This window comes from Balaenoptera musculus, chromosome 17, assembly GCF_009873245.2.
Source record: "Balaenoptera musculus isolate JJ_BM4_2016_0621 chromosome 17, mBalMus1.pri.v3, whole genome shotgun sequence".
Classification (NCBI taxonomy): Eukaryota; Metazoa; Chordata; class Mammalia; order Artiodactyla; family Balaenopteridae; genus Balaenoptera; species Balaenoptera musculus.
Genome location: NC_045801.1, coordinates 28,403,763 through 28,424,531, shown reverse-complemented (window position 1 = coordinate 28,424,531; position 20,769 = coordinate 28,403,763). Strand labels below are relative to the sequence as shown.

The window sequence follows — 20,769 nt, the reverse complement described above, 5'->3', positions numbered from 1 at the left end:
AAAGAAAACAAAAAAACAACTCACCTCCCATTTTTCAGAAGCACTATTTCCACGTTCACCCGTTCCAATGAGATACAATCTTCCAGTTCCATCTGACAAGGTAACCCAAGTAGAAGATGTGAAATGGATGGATGCGCAAAGGCGATCGTCATATGCTATCAAATCTGTAGGAAGTCGAAACACCTCTCGTGGTTTTCCTAAGGCAGTGTCCTAAAAAGAAGCCAAACATTATAAATGAATCCCTCCCTCTCCGTGACCCATACACACACAGAATAAATATCTTCAGTGCACTGGTTACGCTCCTCTTCAAGAGTAGGTGCCTAATTCCCCTGCCTTTCAGTGTGAGCTGTCCCACTGACTCACTTCTAAGAAATAAAAGTGACGGTATGTGACTTCTCGGACTCGGTCATAAAAGACTTTACATCTTCTATCTTGCTTTCTCTTGGAGTGCACATGGCAGACACACATGAGGAGGAAGTGAGGGCTCCTGACAAAAACCAGCACCCTGTGAGTGAATCATTTTGGGAGTGTACACTTTAGCCCTAGTAAAGCCTTCAGATCACTGCAGTCTCGGCTGACACCTTGGCTACATTCTCTTGAGAAACCCTGGAACAGAACCACCCAGCTAAGCCACTCTGATTTCTCACTGAAACTGTGAGATGACAAACATTTGTTTCAAGTCACTAAGCTCTGAAGTAAGTTGTTACATAGCAATATGGCAGATAACTAATACAATGCAGTAATCTAGACTTCATTCTTCTCAAGTTTAAAATTAATGATCAGTATTTTTAACTAATTGGAAATACTGCATCATATTCTAAATGCCTACATGGACATTCCTGTGGTATGAAAATGCTGTTATTATGCTAATAACAACTTGGGTTTTTGTTGACACATTTTTACTGTATATATGTCCTTACAATATAAAGTTTTAAGATATGGATTACACATCATTAAAATGTTTTACAAGAAAACATATAAAAAGGGCTACAACTGAGAAAATAAACTTCCTCTCATACACCAAACTGTATTCAATTCAATTAATTTTTTTAAAATTTATTCATTTGATTTATTTTATTTTCGGCTGCGTTGGGTCTTTGTTGCTGCGCGCAGGCTTTCTCTAGCTGTGGTGAGCGGGAGCCACTTTTTGTTGCGGTGGCTTCTCTTGTTGTGGAGCACAGGCTCTAGGTGCACAGGCTTCAGTAGTTGTGGCTCTCGGGTTCTAGAGCGCAGGCTCAATAGTTGTGGTGCACGAGCTTAGTTGCTCTGCAGCATGTGGGATCTTCCCGCACCAGGGCTCGAACCCGTGTCCCCTGCATTGGCAGGCAGATTCTTAACCACTGCGCCACCAGGGAAGCCCTCAATTTTTTATTGTTGTTTTAGTTTTTAGTTAGCAGGTTTTCCTGCAGTACAAAAATAATCCTTGACTCATGTATATCATTCCCTGCTCCTAGAACTGTTTAGATCAATATATGTACATATTAAAAAAATTTAAGTAAACTGTGTCCTTATTAGCCTCAAGTTTTTTAGTGACCCACTGTTTCTTTCTAAAGCATGCAATTTTCTTTAAAACAGCAACTTTCCTTCTTTTTGTACTCATATTTTACTGATTTACATAATATTGCATTAAATAATGAAAATGCAACGACAAACACAGCTGGCATAAAGTTTTTAGAATGACAAAATCTGGGTATTAGTGATGTAAAGCTCAACTAACAGAAACAGAATTGTAACAGCATAGTACTGAGTAGCCTACTGGCAATAAACATTAAGCTTACGGTGGTCTTCAGTCAGTATGTTATTCAAAGAGAATAGAGAATATCAGTTAATCCAGTTAGTTAAGTGAAGGCAAGTAAGAGAAATTTTACTGCAGGCTGATGTCTACGTAGGCATTTAGAACATGATGCGGTATTTCCAATTATTGTGAAGGAAATGGACTAGTCAACAAATGACAGTGGAACACTAGGGATCTTTAGGAAAAAAATTACACAAAAATATTCCTTACTCCAGATAGATTAATAAAATAAATGTCTTAAGGGAAAAGTAAAATAACTGTGTTAGAAGATTAATAATGTTTTAATAATCTCAAGGTGGAGAAAGCCTTCCTATGTAAATAAAAGACATGTAGGAGGTAGGGAGAGAAATACTTGCCACAAATATAAAGCAGTACTAATATCTATAACATACAAAGTACCCTTAAAACTCAACAAGCAAGACAAGGTTATTAAAAATATTTTAATGGGAAAAGAATACGAACAGGAAAACTATGGTTTAAAAAAAAACGAGCAAAATGCTCAAACTCACTAGTAAAAAAAAAATATGATTAAAATAATAAGATATCTCTATTAGCCAGAAAAAAAAAAATTTCAGACTGTTAATGTCTATTCTTGGCTAAGGTGCCCTGCTGGTGGGAATAGAAATAAGTATAGGCTTTCAGCAATGATTATAAATCCAATTTTATGATGCATTATATACCATTTAATGTAATTCCACTTCTAGGAATTTATAAGAATACTTGCACATGTACACTAAGATCCATATCACGAGAATGTTTATTTTAACAATGAAAATGAAAAACTGTGTCAATAAAAACTAAGATGCAACCTAGCTGTTTATCAACAGTAAGTAAGAAAATAGCAGCCCTTGACATCCCAGTGCTAGCCTGGTAGTATCAGCTAGGCCTTGGTTTTGCTATGAGCTGGTGACACTAACAGCTACGTTCTCCTGATGAACATAAACAATTCCACAGAACATCATCATCAGACAAGGCCACTGTGTGACCTCTGTCACCGTAACAGAACAAGACAAAAACAGCATCACCCTGTAATGGCATCTGAACACGGATAAAACAGGAACATTGTCAAAGCTACAAACAGGACCCTAATCCATGTCAATATTACTAACCACAGCTTGAGCCTTGGCCCAGTCTTCTTCCCTCCTTCTGGATAAGACTTATTAAGATATCCATCATGGAATTATCCAGTTTCCTAACAGTATCCAATCCAGAGCAAAGCCCCAGTTTCTTAAATCCTCCCCCAAAATCATCTAATATAAGCTCAATCCTACAATAAGTCCTTTCTAACATCTTCTGAGATACCCTATGGTTCCGCATGGTATGCATTCTCCTCTGCTGCAAAAAGTAATGAATCCAATGTGTTCAACTATAGATGTGTACCTGGCATCCTTGTCTGGAAAGCACTGGCAGAGGAATGGTTAACTGTGGAATAATCATCCTTTGGAATACCAAATAACTGTTAAATATACTGAAGTAGATTTACAATACATCAAAAAGATCACCAAGATAATAACTGGGAAAAAAGATGCAGAATATGTATAAATCCATGTATGTTGAAACAAACATTGTGATATGACAGCACAGAGTAAGCTGTAGACAGACACGTGCTCTTCTGTTAATAGTGTATACTATTAGGAAAATGAGATCAAATTGCAACTGGTGGTAAGGGAGATTGGGGGTAAAGAAGAACTTTCCATTACTGCTTCAAAAACATTGCTTGACTTTTTTTTTTTTTTCATATTGAGTAATTTACGTGTATTATACATAATTAAAGGATGTGAATAAGATAAAATAGAATGGAACTTCTTCCTCAGAATAGTTGTTTCAAAGTAAAAGTTTCTAGTGGTCTCCTCCACTACATGCTCTTCACTATGTCTAATCTAGGGAAGCATTATTAGGAAACCACTATAAATTATAAAGGTGGTTTTAAGCCATCTTCTTTTAAATACAAGGTTCCACATAAATGAGATTGCTAGGCATCTAATTATCAGATAAATGAGTGCAATATCTAGTAGAATGATTAAGATATTCAAGTTTATAAATGTGAAGCCAATTAATTAAATTAAAATGCAAAAGAAAACATACAGTATCTCAAAGTTATATGATAGTTTATGTGAAAGAACCTAAATGTTCCTGATTTTTGAAACCTAATTCTCAAAGAGTACATTTTAATTTTAAACGGACTGTACCAATAAAATATTTTCTTGTGTAAATTAGAGTACTAAATTATTTCTGAATAACCTTCAATAACAATTTTACAGTGTCCTAATAATAAAGCTTTATGTAATTAGCATCTATAATGTCCTGGTCCCACCCAATCATTTTCTTCCTCCAGTCAAAAAAAAAATTAACGTAACTATGTTCAAAGCTGTTGAAAATCATTCTAACATTTCACAGGTGAATTGCAAAAAAATTAAAATTTCATTGATAAATGGAGCACTTATTGAATGACTACAATGTACAGTATTGTATTAAATTAAGTGCTTTGACTTTTTGCCATCTCATTTAATTATTTCCAAACCCTATGAAGTTGAAATTATTATCCCACTTTAAGAAGATAAAGAACTCTGTTCAAAAAGATTAAATAATTTGCCTGGAATTCCACTGCTAGAAAATGGCAGGGCCAATATTCAAATCTTGGTTGACCACACTCCAAAAGTTGGTCTTTCCTGTATTCCACACTTTCTTGAGAAGAAAACACTTCTCAAGTTCTTCTAAACAAATGATACCCCAGAACTCAATGCAACTTACAGAATAACTCCCCACCCCGCCAAAAAAAAAACCCTAATATGAACGAAACTACCATATTCAGTTTTTCTTTCAGGCTAATATATTACACACTATTTTAATTAGATTCCTGAGTCAACAAAACATAATACAAAAATCTCAATGTCCACATATTGTATATATATGACACTCAACAGTAAATAAGTACTGTTTTCATAAACTGTACATATTTATGAAAACATCTCAAAACCATTTGGGGATCTCTTAGTTACAGCTACAAGGAGACAAGCTCTGAACTAACAAAGCATTTTTCTAATACATGTACATTTACAGAAAACACTACTCAAGTTTAAAAAACTGGTCAAGCTAAATTAAATAAGGATGCCATTTACTAGTATTATTAGACATTGACATTTAAAAATTTGCCCTTTTAAAAGGGAGTGATCTTTTTCTGGAGAAAGGCTCTTATCATTAATAACTATTAACTTTATTCGGAAGAAAAAAAAGTCTTCCTTTTTCCTTCTTCTGCCCCCACCCTTTTTTTTTTTTTTTTTTTCTAAAGCTTTAAGGAAAGGTGTTTTAAATTAATTGCAATTTGACTGAGTAACGTCTTTATGTACCACAAAGCTTTCAATAATGCATTAAGCACACACAGTTCCAAGAACTTACTCCACTCGTTTTTCTTTAACCAGGTAAATTACTGGCTCCCTATTAATAAATTCAGCTGTAGAAAATAAGCTAGATTCAGGTCTAGATAAGAACACACTGGCATACAACTGAGCTGGACTAACAAGCAACCTCACAAATGCATGCTTCAAATGGAATCCAGGAACTCTCCTCTCGATCTTTACATGCAATTTAAAGAGGCACCACAAGATGACGCTCTTCTTTAGTAGCAAAAACAGTTTTTCAGATAAACGGAAAAATAAATTAGGACAGAATTAATCCCCTAAATATTAAGAAACAGAACACATTACTTTAAAATAAGCCCTAATATCATAATAAAATGACAAAATAATAAAGAACCAAATTTTAAAACACAATTTTTTTTTCTTTCCTAAGGAGTTTTCTACTTCCTAACTGTACTTCCTCCCAACTGACATTTCTCTAAAATTAACAATTGTAAACCACAAGTTAGACTGACTTAGAAGTATAATGCCTCTATAAACCTGTGTGTTGAACTGCTGCCACCTGCTGGCTCCTGATAAAATCTAACGGTCAAGCAACTTGCGGATTTCCTTTCTTGGGCCCTATAGCCTTCATCTTGACCACAGTAGTGTTTGGTCCAGATTAGCATGGATGGTCATTTTTGTAAATCAGCCACAAGAAAAGAACCTCTCTGGGATTTGTGCACGTGTGCCTTTGACTCAAAAAAAAAAAAACATCAGACAATAAAATGTATATTAGAACTGTTTTCTGCTTTAAAAAAAGTCAATGAGTATCTAGCAGCCAATACTCTCCACCTGCCCCCAACACAGTTCAAAGAGCAAGTCAATTTCCTTTGTTGCTGATCAGAAAAATAATAACAGATTATTCCAATCTGAAACTATTCCAGTTCCAGAAAGCTCTCCAATTCAAGGAAGCCAGCAAAACTTTAATCAAAATCTGACAGATACCAACAAAATCAAAATCAAAAACCAATATAACTTGTGAAAACAAATACAAATATTACAAACGACAGCAAATAGAAACCAATAATGTATCAAAAGAATAACACACTCTAACCAAAAATGATTTATTCCAGGAACTTAAGGAATTATAAAATTAAGGAATGTTATTTTATTTTATTTTTTTTATTTTATTATTTTTTTTAATGCATTTTAGTGACATAGGAATTATAGCAGAAATCTTTTTTTTTTTTAAAGAATGGGGGATTCTTTTTGATTGTTTGTTTGTTTGTTTGTTTTAACGGCTGTGTTGGGTCTTCATTTCTGTGCGAGGGCTTTCTCTAGTTGCAGCAAGTGGGGGCCACTCTTCATCGCGGTGCGCGGGCCTCTCACTATCGTGGCCTCTCTCTTTGCGGAGCACAGGCCACAGATGTGCAGGCTCAGTAATTGTGGCTCACAGGCTTAGTTGCTCCGTGGCATGTGGGATCTTCCCAGACCAGGGCTCGAACCCATGTCCCCTGCACTGACAGGCAGACTCTCAACCACTGCGCCACCAGGGAAGCCCCAAGGAATTTTAAAACTACAATATATCAATTTAATTCACTACACTGATAAATTAATAAAAGGCACACAATCATTAACAATAGGTGGGTTCTGAAAAGGCATGCAATAAAATTCAGCAGGCATAAAAAAAACATTAAATAGAAACAGAAACTCAAAGAAGCAACTTTAGAACAATAAAAGCTATTTATCTAAAACTGACAATAAGTATTCTCTTAAGTAAATTTAAAAGCCATTACAATTAAAATCAAAAGCTAAACAGGGATACTTGCAGTCCACATTATTATTCAACATTGTCTCAGAGGTTCTATCTACATCAATAAGACAAAAATGAAATGACACAGGAATGTTATTTCTACTTTCATAAATACTGGAAAAGGAGAGATAAAACCATTTCCTTTTGCTAAGGATGGAACTGTCTATGTACATTGAAAACCTAAATTGGAGTATGTAAAAATTACTGAATTGTCAAATAAGGTGACTGCTTATATAACAAATAGTCTTTATCAATAAGCATCTAGGAAAGAAAACAGAAAAAACTATATTCTATTAATGAGAGGCAGAAACCATAAAATATTCAAGAATAAACTTAATAAGCATAAGATTAAGGGAAAACTATAAAAATCTTACTTAAGGACATAAAAGAAGATCTAAATAAATGAAAGGATATACCATGTTCTTGGGTAAAAAAAAAAAAAAAGCCAATTCTCCCCAACAAAAAAAAACTACCCACTCTAGCCCAAAACTGGAGATTTCTCTAATAAAAGTTTTAACTAGACTGACTCTGGCCATCAGGCCTAGCTAAGTACAGGGGTAAAGAACACCACTGAAAGAAAACAGAGGAATCAGCAAATCCCCACATATTAAAAGATAAAACTACAAACTCTTTTCTTTCCTTTGGATCCCAGAAAGCCACAATCAGGGCTTAATACTTCTCAGACAAGAAACCAGAGGACTCCTCTCTGAGGTCACCTGCCAGCCCAGGAGATATAACTTACAAAAACTAACATTCAGGTCAGGGGATTCTCACTCAAACATACAGTTGTCACTTAACAGTTGGGGAAAAAAACAAAAAAGGTATATATAGGTATACAGTAGGTCTTTTCGATAGAGGATCTAATAAACTATTTTTAGAGTGTGTATTATGTCCTTTCGACTAAATAATTCAAGGACTTTGTAATCCAATTGCTAAAAAGAGAATACATATGAAGTGCTAAAAGAATTCATGGATGAGAATGACAACTGAGAACTAGGAAAGAATGCACCTTGTAGAAACGTTCCCAGAAGTCATGCATTCTAAATTATGGTTTCCTTATTGCTTTCTAAGAGGAAAAAAAAAAAAAAACTTTCGAATTTTACCAGGAAACTAAACAAATTTAAATGCACACTATATTTAGGAAGGTGTACCTTGCTTTGAACATGTACAAACATACAAAAGAGGTTGTTATTTCAATGTCAAGTTCAAATTGGGGAAGAGAGGGAAGGAAGCTCTTCATATTCTACTGTAAATTAACAAACTGGAAGAGACTTTACTTTGTATACTGCAGCATTCCCACTGCCTACAATAATGCATAACATAGAGCAGGTATTCAACAAACATTTTGAATGTCGAATGAATAGTATTAAATTAGACTATGTGACTGAGTTAGGCTCCATAAGTCAATATTCTTAAAGAATATCCAGATTTTAGATTTGTCTTTCTAAACAAAACATAACAGAATCTTAAAAAAAAAGTAAAAGCCCTTAAATTTAAAAGACACAATAAAATGCTAACTATGCATATGCAGAGTATGGATGTGTATGATCATGTATGGGCAATATAGCACACATGTATGTCTATAGGGCATCTGGCTGTGTGCATACACTATCCAGTATATAGTGTATATAGAGTGTATGTGTATATAGTGTCTCTAATGAGTCAATAGACAGGCAAAGAGAGACTAAACCAAATAAGGAACTATAACAAATTATTCTAAGGTGTCCACAGAAGCTAGACAATAGGACAGGAAAAGGAATCAGAGACATATTAGTCTTTGCTCTGATTCATGTCAAGTAAGCTATCAAATAAAATTATTTTGAGATAGCCTCACCCACCAGAGGGCAGACAGCAGAAGCAAGAAGAACTATAATCCTGCAGCCTGTGGAACAAAAACCACATTCACAGAAAGATGGACAAGATGAAAAGGCAGAGGGCTATGTACCAGATGAAGGAACAAGATAAAACCCCAGAAAAACAACTAAATGCAGTGGCGATAGGCAACCTTCAAGAAAAAGAATTCAGAATAATGATGGTGAAGATGATCCAGGACCTCGGAAAAGGAATGGAGGCAAAGATCGAGAACATGCAAGAAATGTTTAACAAAGACCTAGAAGAATTAAAGAACAAACAGAGATGAACAATACAATAACTGAAATGAAAACTACACTAGAAGGAATCAATAGCAGAGTAACTGAGGCAGAAGAACGGATAAGTGACCCAGAAGACAGAAGGGTGGAATTCACTGCTGCAGAACAGAACAACGAAAAAAGAATGAAAAGAAATGAGGACAGCCTAAGAGACCTCTGGGACAACATTAAACGCAACAACATTCACATTATAGGGGACCCAGAAGGAGAAGAAAGAGAGAAAGGACCCGAGAAAATATATGAAGAGATTATAGTTGAAAACTTCCCTAACATGGGAAAGGAAATAGCCACCCAAGTCCAGGAAGCGCAGAGAGTCCCATACAGGATAAACTCAAGGAGAAACACGCCGAGACACATAGTAATCAAATTGGCAAAAATTAAAGACAAAGAAAAAGTATTGAAAGCAGCAAGGGAAAAACGACAAATAACATACAAGGGAACTCCCATAAGGTTAACAGCTGATTTCTCAGCAGAGACTCTACAAGCCAGAAGAGAGTGGCATGATATACTTAAAGTGATGAAAGGGAAGAACCTACAACCAAGATTACTCTAGCCAGCAAGGATCTCAGGCAGATTCGATGGAGATATCAAAAGCTTTACAGACAAGCAAAAGCTAAGAGAATTCAGCACCACCAAACCAGCTCTACAACAAATGCTAAAGGAACTTCTCTAAGTGGGAAACACAAGTGAAGAAAAGGACCTACAAAAACAAACCCAAAATGATTAAGAAAATGGTCAGAGGAACATACATATCGATAATTAACTTAAATGTGAATGGATTAAATGCTCCAACCAAAAGACACAGGCTTGCTGAATGGATTAAAAAAAAAGACCCATATATATGCTGTCTACAAGAGACCCACTTCAGACCTAGGGACACATACAGACTGAAAGGGAGGGGATGGAAAAAGATATTCCATGCAAATGGAAATCAAAAGAAAGCTGGAGTAGCTATACTCATATCAGATAAAATAGACTTTAAAATAAAGAATGTTACAAGAGACAAGGAAGGACACTACATAATGATCAAGGGATCAATCCAAGAAGAAGATGTAACAATTATAAATATATATGCACCCAACATAGGAGCACCTCAATACATAAGGCAACTGCTAACAGCTATAAAAGAGGAAATCAACAGTAACACAAGAATAGTGGGGGACTTTAACACCTCACTTACACCAATGGTCAGATCATCCAAAATGAAAATAAATAAGGAAACAGAAGCTTTAAATGACACAATAGACCACATAGATTTAATTGATATTTATAGGACATTCCATCCAAAAACAGCAGATTACACTTTCTTCTCAAGTGCGCATGGAACATTCTCCAGGATAGATCACATCTTGGGTCACAAATCAAGCCTCAGTAAATTTAAGAAAATTGAAATCATATCAAGCATCTTTTCTGACCACAACACTATGAGATTAGAAATGAATTACAGGGAAAAAAAGGTAAAAAACACATAGACATGGAGGCTAAACAATACATTACTAAATAACCAAGAGATGACTGAAGAAATCAAAGAGGAAATCAAAAAATACCTAGAGACAAATGACAATGAAAACACGATGATCCAAAACCTGTGGGATGCAGCAAAAGCAGTTCTAAGAGGGAAGTTTATAGCTATACAAGCCTACCTCAAGAAACAAGAAAAATCTCAGGTAAACAATCTAACCTTACACCTAAAAGGAACTAGAGAAAGAAGAACAAACAAAACCCAAAGTTAGCAGAAGGAAAGAAATCATGAAGATCAGAGCAGAAATAAATGAAATAGAAACAAACAACACAATAGCAAAGATCAATAAAACTAAAAGCTGTTTCTTTGAGAAGATAAACAAAATTGATAAACCATTAGCCAGACTCATCAAGAAAAAGAGGGAGAGGACTCAAATCAATAAGATTAGAAATGAAAAAGGAGAAGTTACAACAGACACCGCAAAAATACAAAGCATCCTAAGAGACTACTACAAGCAACTCTATGCCAATAAAATGGACAACCTGGAAGAAATGGACAGATTCTTAGAAAGATATAACCTTCCAAGACTGAACCAGGAAGAAACAGAAAATATGAACAGACCAATCACAAGTAATGAAGTTGAAACTGTGATTAAAAATCTTCCAACAAACAAAAGTCCAGGACCAGATGGCTTCATAGGTGAATTCTATCAGACATTTAGAGAAGAGCTAACACCCATCCTTCTAAAACTCTTCCCAAAAATTGCAGAGGAAGGAACACTCCCAAACTCATTCTATGAGGCCACCATCGCCCTGATACCAAAACCAGACAAAGATACTACAAAAAAAGAAACTTACAGACCAATATCACTGATGAATATAGATGCAAAAATCCGTAACAAAATACTAGCAAACAGAATGCAACAACACATTAAAAGGATCATACACCATAATCAAGTGGGATTTATCCCAGGGATGCAAGGATTCTTCAATATACACAAATCAATCAATGTGATACACCATATCAACAAACTGAAGAAGAAAAACCATATGATCATCTCAATAGATGCAGAAAAAGCTTTTGACAAAATTCAATACCCATTTATGATAAAAACTCTCCAGAAAGTGGGCATAGAGGGAACCTACCTCAACATAATAAAGGCCATATACGACAAACCCACAGCAAACATCATTCTCAATGGTGAAAAACTGAAAGCATTTCCTCTAAGATCAGGAACAAGACAAGGATGTCCACTCTCACCACTATTATTCAACATAGTTTTGGAAGCCCTAGCCATGGCAATCAGAGAAGAAAAAGAAATAAAAGGAATAAAATTGGAAAAGAAGAAGTAAAACTGTCACTGTTTGCAGATGACATGATACTACATATAGAGAATCCTAAAGATGCCACCAGAAAACTACTAGAGCTAATCAATGAATTTGGTAAAGTTGCAGGATACAAAATGAATGCACAGAAATCTCCTGCATTCCTATACACTAATGATGAAAAATCTGAAAGAGAAATTAAGGAAACACTCCTATTTACCATTGCAACAAAAAGAATAAAATGCCTAGGAATAAACCTACCTAGGGAGACAAAAGACCTCTATGCAGAAAATTAAAAGACACTGATGAAAGAAATTAAAGATGATACAAACAGATGGAGAGATATACCATGTTCTTGAATTGGAAGAATCAATATTGTGAAAATGACTATATTATCCAAAGCAATCTACAGATTCAATGCAACCCCTATCAAATTACCAATGGCATTTTTTACGGAACTAGAACAAAAAATCTTAAAATTTGTGTGGAGACACAAAAAACCCTTAATAGCCAAAGCAGTCTTGAGGGAAAAAAACGGGACTGGAGGAATCAGACTCCCTGACTTCAGACTATACTACAAAGCTACAGTAATCAAGACAATATGGTACTGGCACAAAAACAGAAACATAGATCAATGGAACAAGATAGAAAGCCCAGAGATAAACCCACGCACCTATGGTCAACTAATCTATGACAAAGGAGGCAAGGATACACAAGGGAGAAAAGACAGTCTCTTCAATAAGTGGTGCTGGGGGGCTTCCTTGGTGGCGCAGTGGTTGAGAATCTGCCTGCTAATGCAGGGGACATGGGTTCGAGCCCTGGTCTGGGAAGATCCCACATGCCGCGGAGCAACTAGGCCCGTGAGCCATAACTACTGAGCCTGCGCGTCTGGAGCCTGTGCTCCGCAACAAGAGAGGCTGCAATAGTGAGAGGCCCGTGCACCGCGATGAAGAGTGGCCCCCGCTTGCCAGAACTAGAGAAAGCCCTTGCACAGAAACGAAGACCCAACACAGACAAAAATTAATTAATTAATTAATTAATTAAAAAAAAAAAAAGAAGAACCTCCGCTTTGCTGCAGCTTTGAGGAAGAGGGAATATTTTTAAAAAATAAAATAAAATAAGTGGTGCTGGGAAAACTGGACAGCTACATGTAAAAGAATGAAATTAGGACACTCCCTAACACCGTACACAAAAATAAACTCAAAATCGATCAGAGACCTAAATGTAAGACCAGACACTATAAAACTCTTAGAGGAAAACATAGGAAGAACACTCTGACATAAATCACAGCAAGATCTTTTTTGATCCACCTCTTAGAGTAATGGAAATAAAAACAAAAATAAACAAATGGGACCTAATGAAACTTCAAAGCTTTTACACAGCAAAGGAAACCATAAACAAGATGAAAATACAACCCTCAGAATGGGAGAAAATATTTGCAAACGAATCAACGGACAAAGGATTAATCTACAAAATATATAAACAGCTCATGCAGCTCAATATTAAAGAAACAAACAACCCAATCCAAAAATGGGCAGAAGACCTAAATAGACATTTCTCCAAAGAAGACATACAGACGGCCACGAAGCACATGAAAAGCTGCTCAACATCACTAATTAGTAGAGAAATGCAAATCAAAACTACAATGAGGTATCACCTCACACCAGTTAGAATGGGCATCGTCAGAAAATCTACAAACAACAAATGCTGGAGAGGGTGTGGAGAAAAGGGAACCCTCTTGCACTGTTGGTGGGAATGTAAATTGATACAGCCACTATGGAGAACAGTATGGAGCTTCCTTAAAAAACCAAAAATAGAAATACCATATGATCCAGCAATCCCACTACCAGGCATATACCCTGAGAAAACCATAATTCAAAAAGACACATGCACCCCAATATTCATTGCAGCACTATTTACAATAGCCAGGTCATGGAAGCAACCTAAATGCCCACCGACAGACGAATGGATAAAGAAGAGGTGGTATATATATACAATGGAATATTACTCAGCCATAAAAAGGAACAAAATTGGGTCATTTGTTGAGACGTGGATGGATCTAGAGACTGTCATACAGAGTGAAGCAAGTCAGAAAGAGAAAAACAAATATCGTACAGTAACGCATGTATATGGAACCTAGAAAAATGGTACAGATGAACTGGTTTGCAGGGCAGAAGTTGAGACACAGGTGTAGAGAACAAACGTATGGACACCAAGGGGAGAAAGCCGTGGGGGGGTGGGGGTGGGGGTGTGATGAATTGGGCGATTGGGACTGACATGTATACACTGATGTGTATAAAACTGATGAGTAATAAGAACCTGCAGTATAAAAAAATAAATAAAATAAAATTAAAAAATTAAAAAAAAAGAGCTGTAAATAGTCTCCTCAAAAAAATAAATAAATAAAATAAAATAAATTATTTTATTTCCTATGGAAACTTTGCAATAGAAGAAAAATATACTGACCAGTCCACACTGCTTATCTACAGTATTTCAAATGCAGTCATGAACTTTAACTCTAGATTTTCAATCTTTTGATTTAAGTTGGAATTAGTACCCCAAATCATGATATCAATGAGTGAACTGATAAAACCAAGCTTCTGGCTCTAAAATGTGACCTTATCCGCATCCCTCTCCTAGCCATGCATAGTAGTAAACTATTTCCTCTTCATACTACTTCTGCATCTTATCCTTACTTCCGCTGTGACGTTATCAATTTATTTGTGTGTGTGGCTACAAAGCATGCAGCAGTATTCAATAAATGTTTGTTGAAGAAAAATAAATCTTTCTTATTCAGTAAAATTATCTCAACAAACCAGACTCATACTTGTACCTGAAGAATAAAAAGATCCTATCAAGAATGTAAAGCCAACTCCAAAGAGTAAGAACAAGCTTTAAACAACTGTTATCCATTGTATAAACATACTGATTAAGCCTTCTGCTGGCTGCTAGGATTACAGAAATATAAGAAAGACCCACAGCCTAGACCAAGTGTTGGCAAACTATAGCCCATGAGCCAAATCAGTCTGTTGTTTTTGTAAATGAAGTTTTATTGGAACACAGCCACACTCATTGTTTACATATTGTGAACTGCTGTTTTCACATTACTACAGCAAAACTGAGCACCTGTGACATAAGACTGTCTGGTCCATAAACCCTGTAACATTTATTATCTGGCCCCGTGCAGAAGAAGTTTGCCAACCCCTGGCCTAGCAGAAATTCAAAGTCCATGCAGATGTGAGAGCCAATGGTTTGAATATCCCTGGGGGAACAAAGGGAGGACATCAGGGCAAGCTTCCTAGATGAAATGGTTGGCTGAAACTCAAGTGAAGACTGGGAAGCAGCCTGACACACAAGTAAGAGAGAATGTTTCAGGTAGAGTAAATTATGTGGGAAAAGGGCTGGAGGGAAAAGGATACAGGGCATGTTTCAGTAACTGCAAGAGTTTAGTACTGTTAGAATGTAGTGCACAAAGTGGTGAAAGACAAGCCTGGAGAAAAGGGCATTATAAGCTGCATTTGCCAAGGTGAGGAGTTTGTATTTTTTAAACAAATATATCACTTTATGCTTATACTTGCCAGGAAAATCAAAATCAAACAAACACACACACAAAAAAAACCCCACCTTTGGAAGAATATACAAGAAACTAATAAAAAGAAGTTACGGACGGGGGCTTCCCTGGTGGCGCAGTGGTTAAGAATCCGCCTGCCAATGCAGGGGACACGGGTTCAAGCCCTGGTCCGGGAAGATCCCACATGCCGCGGAGCAACTAAGCCCGTGCACCACAACTACTGAGCCTGCGCTCTAGAGCCCATGAGCCACAAATACTGAGCCCGCATGCCACAACTACTGAAGCCCACGTGCCTAGAGCCCATGCTCCACAACAAGAGAAGCCACCACAACGAGAAGCCCATGCACCGCAACAAAGAGTAACCCCCGCTCGCCGCAACTAGAGAAAGCCCATACACAGCAATGAAGACCCAATGCAGCCAAAAATAAATAAATAAATTTATTTAAAAAAAAAAAAAAAAAAGAAGTTACGGAGGGAAAAGGGGTACTGAACACAGGACAGATAAAACTGGGATCAGAGAAACTTTACTAAATACCTTTTTAAGTTTCTTGTTTTTTAAATCACATGAATGCATTACCTATTCTAAAATTACATATTAAAAAGTGTGGATTTTGTCATAAAGGAAATATTTAAGGAATTTAAATGAGAAGTGATAAGATTAAACAAGCAAACTGTATAGATTATTCTGTAGATGCAACACAAAGGAAAGCTGGAAGGAGCAGAGAGTAGTCAGGAAGCTATTGACAGACCACTGATTACTTAAAGCAAATACATTAACAATGTATTGTGGAGCTTACAACATATGAAGAAGTATAAAATGTATGACAATAGCCAGAGGATGGAAAAGGAAGTAAAAGGAATTATAATATCATAAGATTTTTACATTTTTTAAAAGTGGAATAACATTAGAGGCAAAGTAGGATAAATTAAGGATGAGTACTACAATCTCTACATTAACCATTAAAAATAATAACAATACAAACAGGTTTAAATAAAAAGCCAAAGGAGAAAATTAAGTGGAATTTTAAGAAAAAAAATTTTTAAAAAGAAAAACTGTGATGAATTAAAAAAACAGGTAGGAAGAGACACAAAGGAACAAAGAGCAGATGGGACAAAATGGAAAGAATTAGCAAACAGTAACATAAACCCAACCATATCAGTAATTACATTAAATATAAATGTACTAAGCCAATTAAAGGACAAAGATTGTCATTCTGGATAAAAAACAAGACCCAACTATATGCTCTTTACAAGAGACACACTTTAAAAATAACAACACTGACAAACTCAAAGAAAAAGGAAAGAAAAAGACAAATACTAATTAAACAAAAAAAAAAAAAGCCAGGACAGCTATATTAATATCAGAAGACTTCAAGATAAATTATTCCCAGAGTCCAGAGATAAAGAGGGATATTTTATAATGCTAAAAGGACGTTGCATAGCAGACAAAACAATCCTATTGATAAAATGTCTGCACCCAATTAAATACTTAAAAATACATAAAGCAAAAATTAACTAAAAGGAAAAAACAGATAAATCCACTGTCATAGGATTAACTACTCACATAGAAAAAGCAGTTACATCAATATTGAGATATAAAACACATCAGAGTAGTTGCCTGTTGGTAAGAGTGGAGGGGAGTAAGTAAATTTAAGTAACAAGAATAAGGGGAAAAATTAAAATTGAATTAAACAAAATGAAGCCTTACATAAACTGATGATAGGAGTCCATATATTAAAGGTATGTGTACCTCAATTCTCTAGACATTAGATGAAAAGGGAAAATTAAGTAACAAATTTATTGGAAAATCCTAGTATTACAAATTTTTTTCTTACCAGCATCACTGTTAAATTCATAATTCTTCCAAGGTTATCAACGTAGTAGACACTGTCTTGATACCATGAATCACAGTGTAGGTAATTATACATTCCAAAAGCATGCATGTGTTCCAGTGTATACTGATCATCTCGAAGTTTTACTTCTGCCACAGCTGAAATATAAGAAAAATAAACAAACATCAAGAGTTCTGCCTCAGATTGTTCTTTTCTGCAGAATGTCAACAAGGCAAAAAAATCACAGAATACTGATTACCAAGGCCTTCAGGACACTTCACTATATTTTTCATTTCAAAAACAATTTCTGGGCCCCTACTAGGCACTGTGTGCAGAGGATAAACAGTGAGTAAAACTGACAAGGCCCCTGCCCTTAGAGAACTCAGAATACCGTGGCCAGAGGAGATAGAGCTCTTCATACCACACTCTTTTCTTTTAGGTACCTCTTCCTTGTAATTATAAATAAGAAGAACAGAGAAATCATAAAATTGAAAGATTTCCTGTTTTCTGGGCAAATATTAAGTACACTTTATAACGTGTGTGCTTTTTAAAAAGCTCTACCTCTATCACCTCGTTCATTTTTTTACCACACGTTAAGAAATAAAGAGAATGTTTTTATTATCCCATAAAATAATTATGGAAATAAATGTAAGTGCAAATGGTGACTTCTCTAATGCTATACCACATCTTTACCAAGAATACAGAACAAAACAGTGATCATATCTGCAACAGAAACAAGGTTTCTTATTTAAAGAACAGTGTTTTTTCCACTAGGGCATTGGAAGCTCCCATAACTTTATTTTACTTTTTCCCAGCTTTATTGAGATGTAATTGGCATATGACATTGTATAAGTTTAAGGTACACAACATAATGATTTTTTTTTTTTCAGTTATTTATTTATTTATTTATTTATGGCTGTGTTGGGTCTTCGTTTCTGTGCGAGGGCTTTCTCTAGTTGCGGCAAGCAGGGGCCACTCTTCATCGCGGTGCGCGGGCCTTACACTATCGCGGCCTCTCTTGTTGCGGAGAACAGGCTCCAGACGCGCAGGCTCGGTAATTGTGGCTCACGGGCCCAGCTGCTCCACGGCATGTGGGATCTTCCCAGACCAGGGCTCGAACCCGTGTCCCCTGCATTGGCAGGCAGATTCTCAACCATTGCGCCACCAGGGAAGCCCCAACATAATGATTTGATATAAGTATTTATTGTGAAATGATTATCAAAATAAGTTTACTTAACACATCCATCACCTCATAGTTACAACTGTTCTTCTCGTTATAAGAACTTTTAAGATCTACTCTCTTAGCTGCTTCCATAATTTTACGTTTCCTTTCTTTAAAAAATTTATTTATTTATTTTATTTTTGGCTGCGTTGGGTCTTCATTGCTGCGCGCAGGCCTTCTCTAGTTGTGGCGAGCGGGGGTTACTCTTCGTGGCAGTGCACAGGCTTCTCATTGCGGTGGCTTCTCTTGTTGCAGAGCACGGGCTCTAGGCGCACAGGCCTCAGTAGTTGTGGCACGCAGGCTCAGTAGTTGTGGCGCACGGGCTTAGTTGCTCCGTGGCATGTGGGATCTTCCCAGACCAGGGCTCGAACCCTGGCGGATTCTTAACCACTGCGCCACCAAGGAAGTCCTGCTTCCGTAATTTTAAATCTGCCAAGCATGGTATCTGCCTCCCACTCCTCCTTCCCTTCTATGTAGAGAGAAACTTATAGTTCAGGGCTGCCAGTGACCTAGAATTAATTTCTGCTCCAACAGGAAATACATAAGTAGACTATGCTGGGCCAATATTTTACCTTAACTATGAAACTCACCTTACTGTATTCTGATTGCAAGTATTTTCATCTTATTTTCCCAAATGCTCACCTGTTCGTACTTCTATTACCTGCCTTGAGTCCTGGCTGACTTACATTTATTCATTCATTTATTCAGCAAATATTTTAATAGGCACAAATGATACAATGATGAGAAAAGAGCACAGAATCTACCTGCTTAACACTTATGATCCAGTGGGGAAATGGACGTTAGTCAAATAAATAAATACATAATTAAACTGTAATAAATGTTATAAAGAAAAATTATTGGATACTGTGAGAACAAATAACACTGGAAGCTGATCTACTTGGGGAGAGTAAAGAAGACTTTAAAAAATTCGAGCCAAGCTACAAAGGACAAGGTAGAGTTAACTTAAGAAACATCCCTATACACACACACACACAAACTACTTATCACAGGCAAAATGAGAGCAGGCGAAAGTAGAAGGAAACACTTGTGTTCAAAAAACTGAAAGTCAGCCAGACTGGCTGAAATACAGAGCAACAAGGAGAACTGCACAAGGAAAGGCAACAGATGAAAAAAGCTAGAGAACTGGGCAGAAGCTGGATCACAAAAGGCCTTGCCTTTATTTATCTTTGTTGATAAACTCAATGTAATAAGAGCTCATTTAAGAACTTTTAACTGGGAGAGTAAAGTCCAGATTCGAATGTATAAAAGGTTACTTATAGGGACTTCCCTGGTGGCGCAGTGGTTAAGAATCCGCCTGCCAGTGCAGGGGACACGGGTTCGAGCCCTGGTCCAGAAAGATCCCACATGCCGCGGAGCAACTAAGCCCACGCGCCACAACTACTGAGCCTGCGTGCCACAACTACTAAAGCCCGCGTGCCTAGAGCCCATGCTCTGCAACAAGAGAAGCCACTGCAATGAGAAGCCCTCACGCCGCAATGAAGAGTAGCCCCCACTTGCCGCAACTAGAGAAAGCCCGCGTGCAGCAACGAGGAGCCAATGCAGCCAAAAATAAAAATATATATATATTAAAAAAATAAAAATAAAAAGGTTACTTATAACTACCTATGGAAAACACACCAGAGCAAAGCAAAGTAAACCCAGGAAGATCCACCAGGAAGCTACTGCAGTCATCCAGGTAAAGGATGGTTGAAATTTGGAGACCTATCAGAGGTTAAATCATTATAACTTGGTGATGGATTTGACAGAGGCTGAGGAAATTATTACATGACTCAAGGAAGTGTTTATTTTATAAGGAAGTTAAAAATACATATTCACTGATTAGAAGGGAAACAATCATGAATTCTTGTTTTTCTAGCACCACTGTGTGGATTAACCTCGATACTGCAGGAAGTGTACGTGGTAACAGAATGGTCCAAAGCAGTAATATTAGGCAATGATACAATAAATACATTTTCTTCATATTTGTGCCAAAGACCCCTGAGCAAACCTGAACAAGCCAGAGACTTCTTAGCCCTCTGCCTTGGTACAACACCTCGTCTGTAACTGTACTGATTCTGGAAAACCATTATTAGGAAACCATGAAATAGTCTAAGTCTTAGGGTGCTGCATTCTGACAAGATTAATTTACGTAGGTTATTAGGACACAAATGAAGGGCACATTACATACTTGCTATTTTGCAAGAGCTGACAGTGCTCAGAAAAAGGCCACCTCTTTGGCCCCAAATGAGAAAGGAAAAGTT

At 36.6% G+C, this 20,769-nt stretch overlaps 1 protein-coding gene across 2 annotated transcripts in view; it reads right to left on the bottom strand.

The window, feature by feature from the left end:
• NUDCD1 (NudC domain containing 1) overlaps positions 1-20,769 on the bottom strand; it is a 91,793-nt gene that overhangs the window by 62,154 nt on the left and 8,870 nt on the right. For both annotated transcript variants that reach the window (XM_036830894.1, XM_036830895.1), the window contains exons 2-3: positions 17,290-17,444; positions 25-210 (exon numbers count right to left, since the gene is read on the bottom strand). In XM_036830894.1, the coding sequence (XP_036686789.1) occupies positions 25-210; positions 17,290-17,444 (341 nt within the window). The remainder of the gene's footprint in view (positions 1-24; positions 211-17,289; positions 17,445-20,769) is intronic.